Source organism: Nelusetta ayraudi, unplaced genomic scaffold (assembly GCF_046127955.1).
Source record: "Nelusetta ayraudi isolate G7.1 ecotype Tasmania unplaced genomic scaffold, CSIRO-AGI_Nayr_v1 ptg000135l, whole genome shotgun sequence".
Lineage (NCBI taxonomy): Eukaryota > Metazoa > Chordata > Actinopteri > Tetraodontiformes > Monacanthidae > Nelusetta > Nelusetta ayraudi.
This window is the reverse complement of record NW_027466185.1, coordinates 16,260,765-16,278,887: the sequence shown is the minus strand read 5'-3', so window position 1 is coordinate 16,278,887 and position 18,123 is coordinate 16,260,765. Positions and strand designations below refer to the sequence as shown.

At 38.4% G+C, this 18,123-nt stretch overlaps 1 protein-coding gene and 1 long non-coding RNA gene across 6 annotated transcripts in view; both read right to left on the bottom strand.

Moving 5' to 3' along the window:
- Nucleotides 1–18,123, bottom strand: part of LOC142905030 (uncharacterized) — a 97,598-nt gene that overhangs the window by 12,357 nt on the left and 67,118 nt on the right. The window lies entirely within an intron of this gene.
- rxrba (retinoid x receptor, beta a) overlaps nt 1–18,123 on the bottom strand; it is a 33,190-nt gene that overhangs the window by 12,357 nt on the left and 2,710 nt on the right. The window contains exons 1-10 of one of the 5 annotated variants that reach the window (XM_076051468.1): nt 16,008–16,241; nt 15,120–15,267; nt 13,451–13,686; nt 10,899–11,052; nt 10,592–10,771; nt 7,634–7,654; nt 5,609–5,769; nt 4,247–4,376; nt 3,225–3,357; nt 272–307 (exon numbers count right to left, since the gene is read on the bottom strand). In XM_076051468.1, the coding sequence (XP_075907583.1) occupies nt 272–307; nt 3,225–3,357; nt 4,247–4,376; nt 5,609–5,769; nt 7,634–7,654; nt 10,592–10,771; nt 10,899–11,052; nt 13,451–13,686; nt 15,120–15,135 (1,067 nt within the window). In that variant the 5' untranslated portion in view covers nt 15,136–15,267; nt 16,008–16,241. Of the gene's footprint in view, nt 1–271; nt 308–3,224; nt 3,358–4,246; nt 4,377–5,608; nt 5,770–7,633; nt 7,655–10,591; nt 10,772–10,898; nt 11,053–13,450; nt 13,687–15,119; nt 15,268–16,007; nt 16,242–18,123 lie in introns of those variants that run through there. The other 4 variants (XM_076051469.1, XM_076051471.1, XM_076051470.1 and 1 more) reach the window with 4 other exon arrangements.

Sequence of the window (18,123 nt, the reverse complement as noted above, 5' to 3'; positions counted from 1 at the left end):
CAAGAAATGTAGAAAGGTATTGTTTCATTGACGGACATGGTTCCTTTTCACCGCATTTGTTGAGTTTTTCCATTTCAATTCCAATTGGATGAACTTATGGAGCATCCCACCCTTTTTTCAAACAGGAGCTGGACCAAGGAAATTTACTCCAATGAAAAATGAGGGTAGCTTTTTAAAAACCTAGGCTTTGTGTTTGAATGCTTTTGGTTTCGCAGTGATATTGCCTTTAGAGGAGGGGTTAAGAAAGGTGTTGGTGTAGTGGCGTAATTACCTGTCAAATATGGCCCCAACCTCAGCATTGTTCGCCCTGTGTATTCAATCACAATGTGTTATTACAACGTCATTACACAGTTACAATTACAGAATCTTACTTTGCAGAGCCCTTCATCTGTGTAGATTGACAGCTTATCTAAATCTTTTGCAAACTATTTCCTGATAATTTCCTGACAGTGGGAACGGGAATTGTCTGGGTTTTTTTCTTTTGTATTTCGACTATGTGCTCCAAGAAGACGGAGCTGTTCTAAATGTATGAGACATCCCTACATTCGACTCCGACACTGAAACAAATGTGAAATAAAATCAAGCAAAAGGTGCGACAGCACTAAACTAAACTGAATGTGGAAGCAGTGTGTATGTCACACTGCAGTGGTTTCAGCCCACAGTGCAGATGATATCTGAGGTATTGATTACCAAATCAATCAAGTCAGAGGCTTTATGCTCTCAGCATTTGGACTGGCAGTTTCACGTGATGCTAAACTGAGACAGGTGAGACCCACTAATGGCTTTATTTGCTTTGACATCACATAGCCTGTTTCACCATCCCAGGTATTGATTAATATTAATCAGCACACGTTCGCATTTTCCTGTTTAATCTACAAAATTAACTTTCTTTCCAATGATGCAGATTTTGCGGGCAACGTAAATTAGATTTCCCACGTTTCACAGGGCTTCCAGATGAGGGAACTGCAGAAGCATTTTATTAGATTTTAGATTATAGTTGTTAAAACATTACTTTATATTTTAAACAGATGAAATTAATACCTAAAGCAACATAAATGACTCCTTTAATGAACAATTTTTAATGAAGAATTTTACCAATATTGTAGAACTAAACGGAGTAATGTATTGGAAGACCATTATTGAAGCAGAAAATGTATTTTATTGGCGATTATTGTTCATTCAAACATGTTTTCTTTATTTTCATCTTTTCCTCTATTGGTAATGTGGAAATTGAATATTTCTCTTTTTCTAAAAAACAAACAAACAAAACAAAACAAGAACTTGCTGACACAGCAATGCAGAAGAGCGCACAAGAGTGAAACGGCTTCAACTACGTGCTGTGTATGCTTGTGGCTACTAATACAGGGCTTCTCTATCTCCGTCATGATGACACTTGGACAGCTCTCACGTTTACACAACCTGCACAAACTTTTACAATGTTATGGATATACAAAGTAAACACACTATTCAAACTATTAGTTAATGGATGTTTCAAAGCAGCTTTACTGACTGTATTCTGCTGTCATGAGGTAATTAAATAAGCTTTTCAACAATCCAACATCCCCAGTCAATGAAAGAATGTTTGGGGGAAAAAAATCACCATCTTGAATCTAGAATAATCATAAGCTATTCTAAGATCCTAGAGAACTTAAAGTGGCGATATGCAATTCTTTCCACCACTAGAGGGCTCCAGTAAACTAAAATATAGAGGCTGGGCACTGGGAGACGGAAATGTCACCACATCTTCTTTCCAACGGTGATTGACCTGCCTCCAACACACAATTCTGCTACCATGTAAAACTTTTTGTTTCATTCTATGTAGCATCATTTTAGCAATTGTTAGCATTCGCGTGGAGCATGTTTTAATGCTATTAGCATGTGTTTTCGGAAGAAGTGGTTGCTCCTTTCTACTTCTAAAGGTGGTTGAGCAGCTGTTTCCAATGAGCAGGGGAGGAGGTTCACATGCGCTAACATGCACGAGCGGCCGGTCCGGCTTTGTAACCAAAGAATAGAAAAAGCTCCATGTCAACAGACAGAAGATGTGTGAGGCGACGTTTTATCCCAGAAAGAAATAGCACCACTAGCCCAAGCCAATTTTTTTTACTTCCTTATATCTGAAAAGAAAAATGACTCTTGCTGACTTTTCTCACCCCAAGAACTGAACAAGGTGATCTTAAAAAATAAATAAATAAATAAATAAATAAATAAATAAATTCACAGATAATTATGAGATTTTTATGCAACTGAATATGACAGACATGAAAACACTTTTAGTTAGAATGCTATTAAAGCAAATGGACATTTTTATTGAACACCCTCAACATTTTTAATGGTTTTGGTAAGCAAACATGTTGCCATGAAATGTCACAGGAAAATGACGAAAATTATTAAAAACACTGTTTTTAAAAAAAAATAATGTTTCTTCTATAATTAAAAGAACATATTATCCCTAATACACTGCTCAACAAAGACTTGACATATTTGATATTTTACGTGTACAGATGTATTTGCGAGTTAGTTTTGCATATCAGCAAGCCACTCTCCAGTTATGCAATGCTGCAGATGTGCGACGCGACTGAGTGTGCATATTGGTGCGCATGCATGTCTGTGGATGAGGATTAGTCAATAGCCCCCCGGTCACTTGCCGCCAAACTCACAGGCAAAACTAAAGAAGCAAAAGTCTCACAGCCAATCACAGCCAATGCAGAACACGGCAGCTGCAGCCAACCCAAGACCAGAAACACAGAATCTTCAAGTCTTAACACTTGTCACTGCTCTGCTAATGATGCCAAATTTGATTCATTGCAATGGTTGACATACCTGCAGGATTATTAAAAGTCATTGTTAGAGCGTGAACAACCTTTTATTTGTCAAACGAAAAGTCCGAAACGCGAAGCATCTTGACTTACTGTCGGCAATGACAAATACATGCGGCAAATGCAGACACTTGCGACGACAGAACAGAACAAACAAGTGAGCTTGTTGGCTCTTTCTTGAAGGCCGAGGCAAACTGAAGGCAGATAGGATTTATCACAAGAAAAACAGATCACCAGTGTCAGCCTTCTCAAGAGTATGACAAGGGGAGTGCGAAGGTTAGCTCAACTCCTCACTGATGTACTGATTTTTTTTTTACTTCAGTCCTACAATGTGGTGAGACTCTATCGGGTGCAGTGAAATGGCAGTGAGTTGTGCTGGAGTTATGCAGCCTGTGCTGGGATACACACCTGTCGAAAATGGCACCGACGCCTGCGCTGTGGGCGCTGTTCCTGTGCACGTGCAGCCCAGTGGCCAGTAAGATCCCGTCCTTCACCGAGATGGAGCGGTGGGAGAAGGAGGCAATCAGGAGCTCATTCCACCCTGTTGGCAGAGCGGCAGCAGTCAGTCTCGGTAGTTTTCAATATGCCAGTGTAGCACTGGGCGAGTCTTTGAAGATATCAGACAGGTTAATCAGCTAACTTCTAAATAATGATAATCCATCCATCCATTTTCAATACCCGTTTCCTCCTGAGCTCTGTGTGACAGAAAAAAATAACATTCATTCATTCATTCATCCATCTTCTATACCCGTTTATTCCTATTCAGGGTCAGGGGGGTCTGCTGGAACCTATCCCAGCTGTCTTAGGGCGAAGGCAGGGTGACACCCTGGACAAGTCGCCAGTTCATCGCAGGGCCACATAATGAAAAAAATAACAATTATCATAAAATAATAAAAAAATGTTTGACTAATCAACTAACTGAGAAACATATTGGCAATAATGTAACACCCATATAACCCTAAACTGTTGGGTGTTTTTTGTTGCAACAATAGGCGCGAGTCATGAGCGGACAATTTAATTGTAGTAGCATCACATGACCAATAGAGGGTGCTGTGGTGTAGCTGTGTCTTGGGGCGGGCGCCTGGATGTTTATAACCTGAAGCTTCAAATGTAATCATCAAAAGATAACTCAACTTGAAGAATGCTAGGTATCATATCTCCACTAGATGTCATAGTTTCGCACTTTGTGCGCAGCGCTAGAATTTTCTGCAGCTGAGATTAAACTACACACTAATTAATATGTTCCATTTTTGAAGGCTTCCTCATTTGACAGTTGTGTTTCATGGCTGTCTAAAGGTTTCCCCAGCAAAGTCACCCCTCAGTCAGAGGCCCAGGTGTTGCACTCCACTGAGGAAAAAAGCATACACAAAACACATACACAGCAGAGCCACCATCACCATCACCATCATCACAGCCCCGTCCCTCCTCACCTGCACGGAGGAGGATGACCTGGTCGTCCAGCGGCAGCTCGGAGAAGTGAGGGATCCTCTTGGCCCACTCCACCAGGGTGAAGAGCTGCTTGTCTGCTGCCTGACAGATGTTGGTGACCGGGTCGTTGGGCTGCGGGTGTGAGTGAACAGAGGAAACAATGAGGAGCTCCTACCTCAAACTGTTGCTTATTTAACAAGAAAAATACTTGAGAAATGTGATTATTCAAAAGTGCCTGGACAGAATGTTTAAACTAAACACAGTAATAAGAGTTCAGTTCATCATCCTATCAAACACAATATTGAGCCACCACCTCTGTCACCACCACAGATAAATTCCCAACCAAGGACAAGCACTGATTCAGCAGTATGCAGTAGCAGTGAGCATACAACATGAGATGGTTAAACTCAAAAAATGGTTTGATATAAACAAATGATCTGTGAATTGGAGTAAAACTAAGTTTATAGTGTTCACAAATACAAAAAAGCATGAAAATGTTTCATTGTCTTTTAATGGCGTAATTGAAAAAAAATGCCAGAAATTCATTTTTTGGGTGTAATACTGGATGATAAATTAACATGAAAACCTCATGTGGCTTATATACAAAGTAAGACGTAATATGAAATATCTGTGTTTTAAGTCAAGCAAAATATGTGTTGGATTACAAAGCAACAAGGATTTTATATTGTTCACTTATAATGCCATATTACAGTTATTGTATTGAAGTATGGGGGAACACATGAGCAACACTAAGCCATTGGCTTTACAGAAAAAAGCAATATGGATAATGTACTATGGTGAAATTCCTCCCTAATTTGATGGACGAATTAGGGATGTTGTTAGTTCTGCTTAGAGCAACAATCTGTTGGACTGTTGCTGGGAAATTTGCTGAGGTTATTTGTTTTCGTATCACTAGATGACAATTACAGAAGGAAATTTAAATTCAAGGACTACTTTAAAAAAAAATGTATTTCTGTTGTTGGTGTTAAAACATGGAATTCATCAACAAGGGAACAGAGGAATTTTTTTCAGTTTAAAAAAAATGTATAAGCAGCCAATAAGAGAGTTTCATAAAAGCATGCGATGAAATAACCTTTTATGGATTTTGGATTTGTTTTGTTTTGGTTTTTTGTCTTGCCATCATCAAAAAATCTGTTTTTGATGATGGCAACTCATCTGATGTAAGCAGATCATTGTTGGCACAGGTATAAGAAGTTTTCTTCACGCTGCTCTTTTCCAATCACTTGATTGGAATGAATGAAAAAAATAAATAAATAAGGAACCGGGCAATCATTTCACTGTGTGAGGTGCTGCCAGATCAGATCACACTTGTGGTGTGGACACTTCACACCAGGAGTGCTCACCGAGCTGCCGCCTGAACTTCCATCTGCATGAAGCTCCGTCTTCTGCTCCACGGCCATCTCCGCCTCCAGGATCTTCTCCACGGGCATCTCCTCGTTCACGGCACTGGTCGACTCCACCTCGCCCTCTCGTTCTTTGTTCCTCTGACGCTCCTCTTGGACAGCTGCAACACAGAGAATGAGGGCACAGAGAGGGAAATACGCATGAAAAACAGTAAAGACCAATCGCAGGAAACTGAGAGAAAGTAGAAAGAGCGGAGGGGAGATCATGGAGATGCGCAACAGTCAGCCAAAGTAGAGATAATAAGGAGAATGAAAGATGACCAAGCAGAAAAATATAAATAATATTTGGAAGGCAGAGGTCGAAAAGACAGGTTTGAAGGGACAAAATAACAACAAAGAAGAATAAAACAATGCTAAATAAATAAGAAATACAGAAAAATGACAGAGAAAGTTGGTCAAATAATGATGGATGGGGGTGATGTGGCTGTGGGATGAGAATGTTACAGCAAAACAGCAAAAGAAAAGATTAAAAGGCAAAGAGAATACACACAAAAACAGAGTGGCAGAAAAGAGGAGTGCAAGAATGAATTGATAAACTCTATTTGAAATGACTGGCAAAGTGGAGCCTATAATTTTGAAGGGAAAACGAAATGTGATCAGCGGTTTTTGACTAAACAGAATTCAATTTAATAGAACATTGTGGGGAGGTTCTATAAAAATATATCATAACTATATAATTACATTCGATCTATTTGATTTACAGCTCCAAAAGCATGATAGGTTCATATTGGTGATGTATTGGCTGCTAATGACAGTGACTTTACATCACAGTTTGGCCTGGTGAGCCGAAATTAATTAAATTCTAACTGTAATTCCATAATCAAGCAGAGGCAGCAGAAGACAAGACCAAATATAATGCAGTGAGTGCCAAAGCAAAGCCAGTGTCTACATTCATGACAGCGTTTGCAGGAGGAATAAATGTGCAAGTGGTAATTACTAGTGTGGACTGTGGACTCAAGTACAATCAACTGCATTTGCACAGAAACTTCAAACGCAAGGAAAATAAGATATATTCCGCAACTTTTTTCTTTCTTTCCATTGTTGCATTTTTACAAATATGTTTTTATATTCGACATGAATAGAACTTGACAGCTCACAGTTGTATTGTTAGTCTGTATACGTGTAGGACCTGCTGTTAAAATGTTCTGCATTTAGTTGTTTTATCAGTTTTCCAATGAAACGATGGACATTATACAATATCTGTATTACTGTTTTAGCAAAAAGAAAACAATCATTCAATAAGTTTTTTTTGTTCACACATTTTGTATTTTATAGTGATATGGTTAGTAATTACTATCAAGCTGTATTTGTGATTGACTAACATTTAGTTTGTTTATAACGTGATAGTTTCACATTATAACGTGAAAATGTTCACGTAAAATGTGAAACTATCACGAAATAACGTGATAGTTTCACGTTTTTATGTGATAATAATCACGAAGTAACGCATTAGTTTCGCGTTCTAACGTGAAAATTTTCATGTTTTACGTGAAAATTTTATTGTTACAATGTGAGTCTGAGCCCTGGTTTGTTCTAGGGTGGCAGCAAAGCGCTTCCGTAGATTTCAGTTCTGTTGTTGTCGTTGGTTTTTCGAACAACACAAAGTGCACCCTCTCAACCACAACTTGTTCTTTTGCTGGGTGGTTCTGGCCAACAACTTGCCTTGAGCAAATCCCTCATCACCCTCATGCCGAATGACAGGCCATCAACCGACTGCAGAGTTGCACACCAAAACACGTTTGATCGGTCTCAGCGTTACATACTGCGGTCAGGTGAGTCAAAGTCATTTAGCTCTATTGTCACAGTCACAGTTTAAGGTGGTCCGCTTGTTACTGTTAGAGCAGTTAAACTGTGTACCAGGTGGGAAACTACGGAATAAATGGAATTTTGGAATATCTCCCATTTTCTTGCTCACTTATGCAAACACACACACACACAAACACAAGCCCTCGCTCTTTTGCTTACATCTGACGTTCATCTTGGCCACTACAGAAGGAGAGATGGAGGAGAGATAGAACGAGAGGAAACAAAGAGAGGAAAAGAGGGGGAAAGGGGATTAGTGTTTACAAAGCTGACCCATCCCATCTACCTCTTTACCCCTCTGGTCTCGTTCTTTCTATCCTCCATTCAGAAAATATTTCATATTTGGGCTCGTGGTTGAAAAGTCAACTGAACGACAAGTGACTGATTCCAATTGTCACGCAAAAGTTGCATACAATACTGTTTGGTATTGTAAAATACTGCCAAGTTTCACCCAAGTCTTTGGGGGAACTTGTATTTTGAAGCAAAGTGATGACAGCAGGCTGGATAATTTAAAGGTTCAGTGTGTAATATTTGGAGATTTTGAAGAAAAAACAGCGACATCAAGTGGCTACATTTTAGATTGCAGTGCTTTTTCGCTCTCCCTCCCCATCCTGAGCTTGTCAGTGAGCTACAGTGGCCTGCGTACCCAAACCTGGATACCATATTTTTGTGTGCAACTTATGGGCGAGGTGTGGAATATTTGCAGATTTTCAAAAGTAAACAGCGACATCAAGTGGCTACATTTTAGAATCCAGTGATCTTTCGCTTAAGTCCCCTGAGGGACTCCGTAGCTTCCCTCTCCCGAGCTTGCCAGTGAACTACAGTGGCCTGCGAGCCACCTTCTTCTTCGTTGGTTGATTTGAAGACACGAGCAGTCACCTAATATGGCGATGCAAGATGGCAGCTAACTGGGAGTAAGACCCTTGTCATATATATACTGTATTCTTGTATATAAATATACATGAGAACTGAGAATTGTTCTCAGGGTAAGACAACCAAATTATTTTTGTACTGTACAGAGTACATACTTTAATTAATATATTTATGAGCAGTATATTAAGCTTTTACCCATATAAAAGTCATAAATAAGACCAAATATTAAACACTGGACCTATAAGCAGCACTAAGCACAGCATGCAAAAGTAAAAATATTGTTTGCTGGGTTTTTAACTTTACTTAACACTTTAGCGAAGTGCAGTGCTGAACTGCATAATATATATATGAAGAGTGTGTGTGTGTGTGTGTGTGTGTGTGTGTGTACATAAGAATTTTACCGTCATCACAGAATGGCTTACTGCACTCAACGGCAGCAACCTATGGACACTTGGGGCTGAAGAAGTCTCCTCCAACCATATTTGATGTAAATGTTATGTTGCTAGAAGAGAACCTGCCTGGTCTGCCTGGTAGTGACGGATGGAGGCTGCCAATTTCAACTTCCACTATTTTGTAAAAACCGCCGACAAGGGATGGCAGAGTGTCAACTAAAGTGCATCATCTTTTCTCAACTCTGAGTGACTGAGTGCAAGCACAGCACAGGGCATTACGAGGGCGGATGTACAAGAAGGTTGCAGGTAAAATATTATTTTGTATTGTTCTACATTGTTTGTTTTAACAATGTAGAGGTTTGGGATGGAAAACAGTGGGCAGGGCCTTAGAAAGCTAGAGGTGCAGTTCATTCTGCTACTTGTCGAGTTTCTGCTATTTTGGCAAAAAAAAAGAAAGAAAAATAATCTGTTTTTATATAGTCAAAATGTACTGTTTTACAAAAGAACTAATGCACAACAATGGAAAACTCTGACACATAACGCAGTGTATGAAAATTACAGATAACTACTTAAAGGTTAAGTGTGTAATATTTTGAGATTTTGAAGAAACAGCTACATCAAGTGGTTACATTTCATATTGCAGCGTTCTTTCGCTTATGTCCCCAGTGAACTATGATACACTTTTATGAATGTATTTATGGGCAGTGTGTCAAGCTTTTACCAAGACAAAAATCATTCATTAAGCCAAATATTACACACTGGATCTTTAATTACAGAGTACCATCCGCTCAGTCTTTGAGTGAAAACTAATTTCCAAATTGGATAAAACCTTGTTTAAGGAAGTATTAACCCTCATTGAGATGTTGGTGCCTGAGGGAAGTCACTCACAACTTGAAGAATGGAAAGTTCTTACAATGGCAGTTTGTGTTTTAGTTGTTTTTTTTAATCACCAGTCTAAAATCAACAAAAAGTGAGAGAAGTGTTGGGAGTCTGGCTTTTGTTCATTTAAAAACTTTTGCAAATTTTTATATGGCTGAAACGCTGCGTCGCCTAAATTGTTTTCATCATGCGCTGGTTTGCTCAAGTTTTCAAATGGATGGGTGTGATTTTTTTTGTTGTGGAGTAAATTGCATTTCATTTATAGACTTGAAAGTAAATGTTAGGGTGTGTGGTTTTTTTCTGAGTTTGATTGACTTTGTTAGAGTGCTGCCTTAAATTCCATGTGCATGATCATCTGCAAATAATAAAGTTCACTGGTATTTAACCCAGAATGACCATCAAAACAAGTTTCACTTAGGATAAGGAATATTTTAATACATTATTAATGACTGTCAGCAAGTGAGGTAATAAAGAGAAGATCTGGATTCACAACATATCTAGAGTATTAAAAGTCATGTGTATCAATGGATGTGCTTTATTATCTAAGGAAAAACAAAAAGTTATGAGCAAAAAGTAAAACTTGTATTCAGTAAATGACAGATGCCTGGCTTTGTGTTTCACTATGAACAGTTTGTTTAGTTGTGTGGCAGCATAATTATTATTATTATTATTATTATTATTATTATTATTATTACCATTATGTTACTGGTAAAAGTTAACTTGCCTTTTCATTCCTCCGTTTCAATATCCCCTGGAACTTGCACGTTCTGTTCTTTTTGTTTTGAGGTTACAATCTATCATGCTTGGTTTTCTTTCTTTTTTTCTTTTTTTTTTTAATAAAATAAATATTAGACACATTTAACTTCACTATGACTTTATTATACACAGCATGTGATTATCATAAAAAGTTGTTTATAGGCAGTACGTTAAAAATAATATCATGATTATGTGTAGCAAAGTGTCACTGCTTCCTTACCTTCTCTCTTCATGCCCATGGCCAGGCACTTCTGGTAGCGGCAGTACTGGCAGCGGTTCCTCTGTCTTTTGTCCACCATGCAGTCTTTGTTGTCGCGACAGGTGTAAGTCAGATCTTTACGTACTGTCCGCTTGAAGAAACCTTTACAGCCCTCGCAGCTGTACACCCCATAGTGCTTGCCTGAGGGATGCGGGAAAGAATAGAGGACTTCTTCATTTGGCATTGCATCTCTTCTTTTTCTCTGTTGATTTCAACAAAATGTAAAGACTAAGGCAATGAACGCGACGGTTTCATTGAAAATTGTCACCAGAGGATCTGTCTCCGCAGATGGCACAAAGGCGTTTCTGAGAAACCATGGGCCCTGGGCTGTGGGGGGAGAGCTGCTTCAAGCCCAGCGGAGGTTTCACATCATCGGAGCTGCTCACAGCATGAAGTCCTGACATGGATACAGTTGAGTTGATCTGAGCAAGACACAAAATAGGTTGATTACATTGCTCAAATGGTCTGCAAAACTTTTTCTGTGTGCAATGCTTTTCGATGAATGTGGTCCTGTGTCCAGTATATTTCATCAGGGGCAAGAACACATGACCAACAACAATTCTATTGTTGGTCAGGTTGCTGCTGATGCTACTGGTCTGAAGATTAAATCAATCTGTGGGTTTTCAACAGCCTATTTTTATGTGCATTAAAGGCCCAGTGTGTAACATTTGGCCTAATTTATGATAATTGTTATGTTGGTAAAAGCTTAATATACTGCCCATACATATATATACAATATGTAATAAAGGTATATAGTCAGTACAATAAAAGTAATTGGGTTATCCTACCCTTAGAATGGTTCTTATATGTATTTAAGAAGAACAGTTCTTATAAGAATATACATATGGCAAGGGTCTTGCTCCCAGTTGCAACCCTTGCACCATCATATTTCTAAGGAAGTCTGATGTGGACAATCCACCCGCCTGACAGCGCATTTCCTATCCAGGGTGAACGCTGGCGTCCTCAAATGAACCAACAAAAAAAGAGGTGGATGAGGTTTGTGCTCGCAGGCCACCGTAGTTCACTGGCAAGCTCGGGAGAGGGAAGGTACGGAATCCAAAAGGAGACTTGAGTGAAAGAGCGCTGGAACGCTTGCTCTTTTTAAAAATCTCTAAATATGACAAATTTACACACCCTAACCACAGCCCTAATACCTCTGCATGTAAACACAGAAAATTCGAAAAAGCAACTTATTATCACCAAAAAGAAAAACACTTTTACACATGCAGGAAGTGAAAAAGTTGTACCGATAAAGAGTAAAAGAAAAACTGATTGTATCTTTTTAAAAAAGATTTAGAGATTTAGAAATCCTGTGCCATTATACGTCACTCCAGCAAAAGTGATCCTCTGCACTGGGAAAGCAATTGTGGCAATAGATGAAAACAAGGGGAGGTATGCGTGGACAGATGAAGAAAAGTTGGCATTCCTTGATTTTCTTAGGTTTCTGTTTCGTTGCATTTTGTGAGTATTGTTTCCCTCTCCTTTCAGTTAATGTTCCATTTGTAAATAGTTGCACTTTTTAATTGCGTCATCATGTTGCTCACTGCTTGCTTACGTGAACTTACCCCCAGAATGTTCACATATCAGTTGTGGTTGAAAACACGTTCTTTTTTTCTTCATAAATTAAAAGAAAAAATCATTTTAATGGAAAGCCACTCATGGTTGCAGGTGAGAACGAGAACACAATTCAAGCTTGGAAAGTGCTTTTTGTTAGGAGTGTGCAGAACATATTTTGTTCGCGATTGTAGTGCTCAACAAATTTTTGTAGTTGAAGGCGGATGCCTAGTAGGCAAAGTCAAGTTGTTTCAAACTTCCAACGATCTTTGCACATTTTGTAAGACAGAACAGAAAATCCCACCTGCCTTGATGATGCAGACATTGGCAGATATCGCTGATTTGCAAGTCTAACTTGTGAGTCTGATCATTCTTTAAGCTTCTCGTTCAACAGTTTTAATGTCTGCTTCCTCACACACCTTATTGCAGTGGGTTGGTCCCTCTGAATTTGTCATGCATTATTAAGTCACTCTATAATTTGAGTCACTCTTGTAAATCATCCTGTGTTGTCACTCCTGTAACAGTGACCTGCACTCTGTCAATGTCACATTTTCGTCTCGGCTGGATTGGAACCCAGGCTGAGTAGGTGCTGAAATAGTACCTGGTATTAGGCATTACCACCTAATAGCTGAAAGGACATAGGACCTTATTTCTAAGTGAGCCAGTGTGCTATTTATAAGTGGAGACATTTCAACAAATGTAATCTAGTTTAGCAGAGATCACCGGTGCCATTCTAGTGCAAGTCACTGTTTTCTGCTAGCCTGCCAATAAAAAAACACATCTTACTCAGTCCACACTATGCCCGAGGCGAATAAATTTGAACACCTGACTATTGATGGAAATGTCTGTGTTGACAGAATAATGTTAATAATACAACTATACTTGCTGTCATTGCTACAGAAGCAGAGCACAGTGCACAAATGGAAAATTCCGCCGCTGCTGAGAAATCACAATGCAATGTGACTTGGGATGTTAACAATTAATCGGTTATCGATCAGAGGCCTTAATCAAAGTAGTTTGATTTCTAAAATCATTCTATCAACATAGAGAACAGTGATAGTCTGGGATCATAATTTAATTTCCCCAGGTGTACTGTGCAGTGAGTAATGTCTTTTTATTGGCTGGCTATCAGAAACCAGTGACTTGCTGAGTATGGGATGAAATGTGTTGAAACTGTCTACTCTGATAAATAGCACACTGGTGAATTTGGAAATGAGGTCCTATGTCCAAAATTCTGAGTAGGTGTAAGTGGAAATGCCTTCTTACTTGTGGACTGCTGATGGGGCCGTAGCCCACCGAAGGTGTTCCAGGTAGGCAGGGTGAGCCCAGCGAAGAGCTGATGACAGAAAAGGGGGAGCCAATGCTACTGATTGGGCTGTTAACCCCAGTGGTGGTGATGGGAGGCAAGGAGGTCATGGAAGCTGCAGCTGAGGGAACCAATGGAGGTGAACGCTGTCCTGATGGAGGGGAGGACACAGACGAACTGTCTGGGCTGCGAGAATCTAATGAATAAGAAAAAGGAATAGTGAAAATTTGCATGTTGATAATGTTATCATCATGACTTAAATTAATACAACAGAAAAAATGTTTTTCTCAGTTTGTTCTCAGAGGATCACTGAAGATTTCCTCAGTCAAAAAAATATGTTCAGTTTTTTATATATATATATATATATATATATATATATATATATATATATATATATATATAAAACAATGATTAACAATAAGTTTTAAGGCACAAATTTAAAAACAAACCTAAAACAAAGGCAGCGCTGCACTAGTTGTGATACAGGTAGGGGTAATGATATAATCTGAAATTTGTCTCACAATTTTATTTCATGCATATCTTGTTTTTTTCATTTTGTCAGTGTCAGTGCATTTACCTCTATTGGAAAATATAGTAGAGCATAATCTTGGAATAATACTTGTCAAGTGCTGTATTTGTATCATTAGTGGTCCAATATTTGTGTGGGAATGCATTTTTTTTTTTTTTAAACTTTGCCTTAAATTGTTTCCTCTTATTATTAGGAAACAAATTCATTAATATTATTGTCCCTTAGGTTTTAGGTTGTTACTGACACTATCTTCAACTTCTTGAACTCCTAAACCTACCAACCCATCTCACCTCCTTATCCAGTCTAGTGACCTTACTTAACCCCAACAATAGAAGTGAACAGATGTTGCAGAAAAGGGGGCAATATCTTAGAACAAACTATATGAAACAACACGAGATACTTGTCAATATGAAAAAAATAAACTGGACAGAAATTGGACAAAATGATTATTAAAAAATAATTGTGTGCGTGTGTTTTATAAATACATTAAAAAAAAACACATATGCAGTTAATATTAATAAATAAATAAATATTCTTCAGCATTATAAATCATTTTGAACTATAATACAAGTAAACAGCAAATGTTTTAAATTGAGATGTGGATTAGAAACCAATCTTTTATTAAGTCTTCCACATTGGTGTACCAATGTGTATTGAATACAGATTCAAGTTCAATCGAATGTACCCTTGAACAAGAACATGAACATTAAATGCATATTGCAATATTAGCCAACAAAGATGATGACACATACATTCCATATGATAATAATGGTGGTGGGTTTCAATACATTACTAGTAAACAAAGCAGCAAAAAAATAGTTTAATATCGTCTTATTTGTGGACCTCAGTCTTTATGGCTCCTACATTATTTATTTTCCACCCTCTAAAATCTTTGGGCCCAAATTTGTCGAGGCAACAGTCATAATGCCATTTTTCTTTTCTTTTCTTTTCTTTCTTTCTTTTTTTTTTTTTTTAAATTAAACAATTCATTCACTTTTAATCTGTCAATGTCTGGAGTTTCTGGGTGCCAGGTTAACTCGACGTTGGAGATGTTGTGTTGCTGACTACAAAAATCAATACAGTTTTATATTTTTTTTCACCTCTGCTGTCTCCCATGATGGTGGCTGAAGGAGGCTGACAGACTGGCAGCTACACACCCAAGTGTTTGGTCTCAAACAGCCCGCTGTCAAACTCGAGACCGCGGACTGAGGCCCGGGCCGGAGTTGTTTTGGAAAACCAAAAACGAGTCTGAAATTCCAACACAAAGGAGAGACTTGGCATAAAAACAACGAACCGTGGCATGTCATGCGTCTTTGAGCACATAAAAACGTGAGCAATACTTCATCGCGCAAGCCATTTCAAGCCCGTGGGCTCTTGGAACGCTTGTTTCTAGGCACATTAGGTAGTTAAATGTATTTTTGGCATACGGTGTTCGGGGCAGTCAGCTACTCTGCTGATGCCAAGCAATACTGTTCTGACGCAGCCCAGTGGTAACAGTCATAAAAATAGAAGACACGTGTGTAAAGGGCTATTAAAAAGTACATGTTAATATAATTCTGGCCATGCAACGTCGCTAATCTTTACGGAAATAATGCCAGACGAATCGCTGCTAGTAGCAAGCTGCTGTTAGCAGCTACCGCAAAGCTCGTAAAGCAGATTTCACGACCAGTGATCGTTGCAAACGTCTACTGCATCGCTACACAGGTAACAGGCGATTGAAAAGCACACATCTGCGCACGGTCAAACGGCACGAACTGTCAGAAGTTAGCTGCAATTATTTCCTTGACGGCGTTGAGTTTGCAAAACATGCGAAGGGCTGCGGCTAGGCTACCTCAAGCGACCTCAGCTAGCCGTTAGATCGTTAGCCTCAATGAAAAACGCAGATGATCTGGCAGGAAACAGCGCTCAAGCAGGTATTACATTTAATGGTCGCTACTAAATAATCATCTCTAAACGTAAATAGCTGTAAACAAACACTGATTACTGACGGTTTTAGCGGCACGGCTTCTTCGCATGAAAGATGTGGCGACTAGGCCCCGTGTGTGTCTGTATCTCTCCCCCCACTTTGCCTCGTAGTCAGCCCTCCCTCCCCCTGCAAAGATGAAAACATGATGATGGTAGAGGATTTGGTTTAGGGCTCCCTACTAGCTGATGTACTTTGACTGTGAAAAAACAGCAAAGCACAACAGTGCCGCATCTGAAGACAGGCGGAAGGGACGTGTGTGTTACTGTTGCACCTCACATGTGACTGAGCAAGGCAGCAGACGCATCCAGCGCAAGAGGTCAGGAGGTCAAGACAAGTTCAGCTCAGTGTGTCAATGCTGGAAAGGTTATTGCCGGACATCGAGGCATATTGGGCCTTTACAACATTTGATAGCAACCCAGTAAACATCTTTGCCCTACTGATTATTAAATAAATTATTTGGTTTATATTTTTGAGAACGTGGAAACAAGCTATAGATTTTTTTTTTAAAGTCTATTTTGTATTGTTTTTAGTGTGATGCAAAGTTAAATGTTACTAGGTCTAAGGTCGACAATCGCAAACGGATAAGCTTCTAATTTTTTTTGTTGTCATGCTATGGTGATGTAAAAATTTTTACAACCAATGCCAAAAACTAGTTTTTGGGAAAAAGCAACCCCAATATGGATGTCAGTTATCTGACGTTCCACTGGGTAACACATCTTTTGTATGATGTTAGCTTAAAATCACAATACCCTGAGCAGATTCACATGAGGTGGTGCAACATGACCAAACGTAGACTCGCTCACACTTTATGTAAAGATGAAAGGCATACTATTACTGAATGAAAACAACAGTTGTTTTGTAACTTTAATTAACTTAAGAAAAATACAAATGCATATTCATTTTCATTTCAGGGAAACGGATTACTGTCAATATTACACATTGAGTTAAAACAAACAACATCCAAACAACCTTAAAGGGCTCACCTTTTGAATATCTGAGTGCACTTTTTTCTTTGAAAGGAACTGTTTAAATTCACACACCTGCTCACATCCTTTCCCCTAACTAAAGTTCAAGAGGTTTATTTCTAAAACACTTTTTCAATATATGTGTTTTTGTATTCCGTAATGATCTGATCAATATTTTCCCAAACAATAGAAACTCCCAGACAGAGATGGTTATTAACCACTCTGTAAAATCTAATCAAAATGTGTGTTCACTCTTTTCTTTTCGCTCAACACTTAATAATTGATCGAATTTGGCCAAATATTTCTTCCAAGCCATTTTTATGTCACAAATCATACTTTTGAGTTTACCATATAAACAAAATTATAGTAATAGTGAAAATAACCTAATTTACATCATTTCATACAGTAACATTCCAACACTCAGCAATGAGAAAAACACTTTGTGTGTCTATCTTAATAGATTCAAGATTCAAGACATGTTTATACTCTTCGAGAACTTTTCAACAGTTAAAGTGCAGAAAAAAAAGAACACAACACAGATGTTTAATTGGAAATTTTTATTTTATTTTATTTGTATCAATTTTACTTGCAAATATGACAACGTGGACAACCAAGCATTACATGTATTGAATGAGATAGACGTATAAGCTATGGCTTGTGTAGTGTGAATTACATGAACAATATTTTATTCCCTCCTAGACTATTTTATGATCTGGAAGTCTGTAGTCCTGCCCAAAGAAGCCTAAAACACATTCATTCATTCATTCATTCATTTTCATGGGGGCCTAAAACACATTTCAAATTAAATGTAAACTGCATATTTTTTTTAATATTCTCCTTATTATCTCCCCACCTCACACTGGGCCATCAAAATAAATTAAAACCTAGTCTAATTTTTAAATTCAGGCGACATCAAATATTACACTGAGGGTTTTGTATTCAAAGTCTGCAACACAGAGATGATCTTTAAAAAAACCACAGCACACATATCATGACAAAACAAGTATAATTACCCCAAATCACCAAACAAATGGGCAAAAAATACTTATGCAACTGATAAAACTTGTTTAAAATCAGTGTTTCACTGGAAACCAAATTCCTTGAAATACAGTCACAAAGCAATGCAAATATGTCACTGTCCAAATATTTCAACTGTGTGTGTGTGTGTGTGTG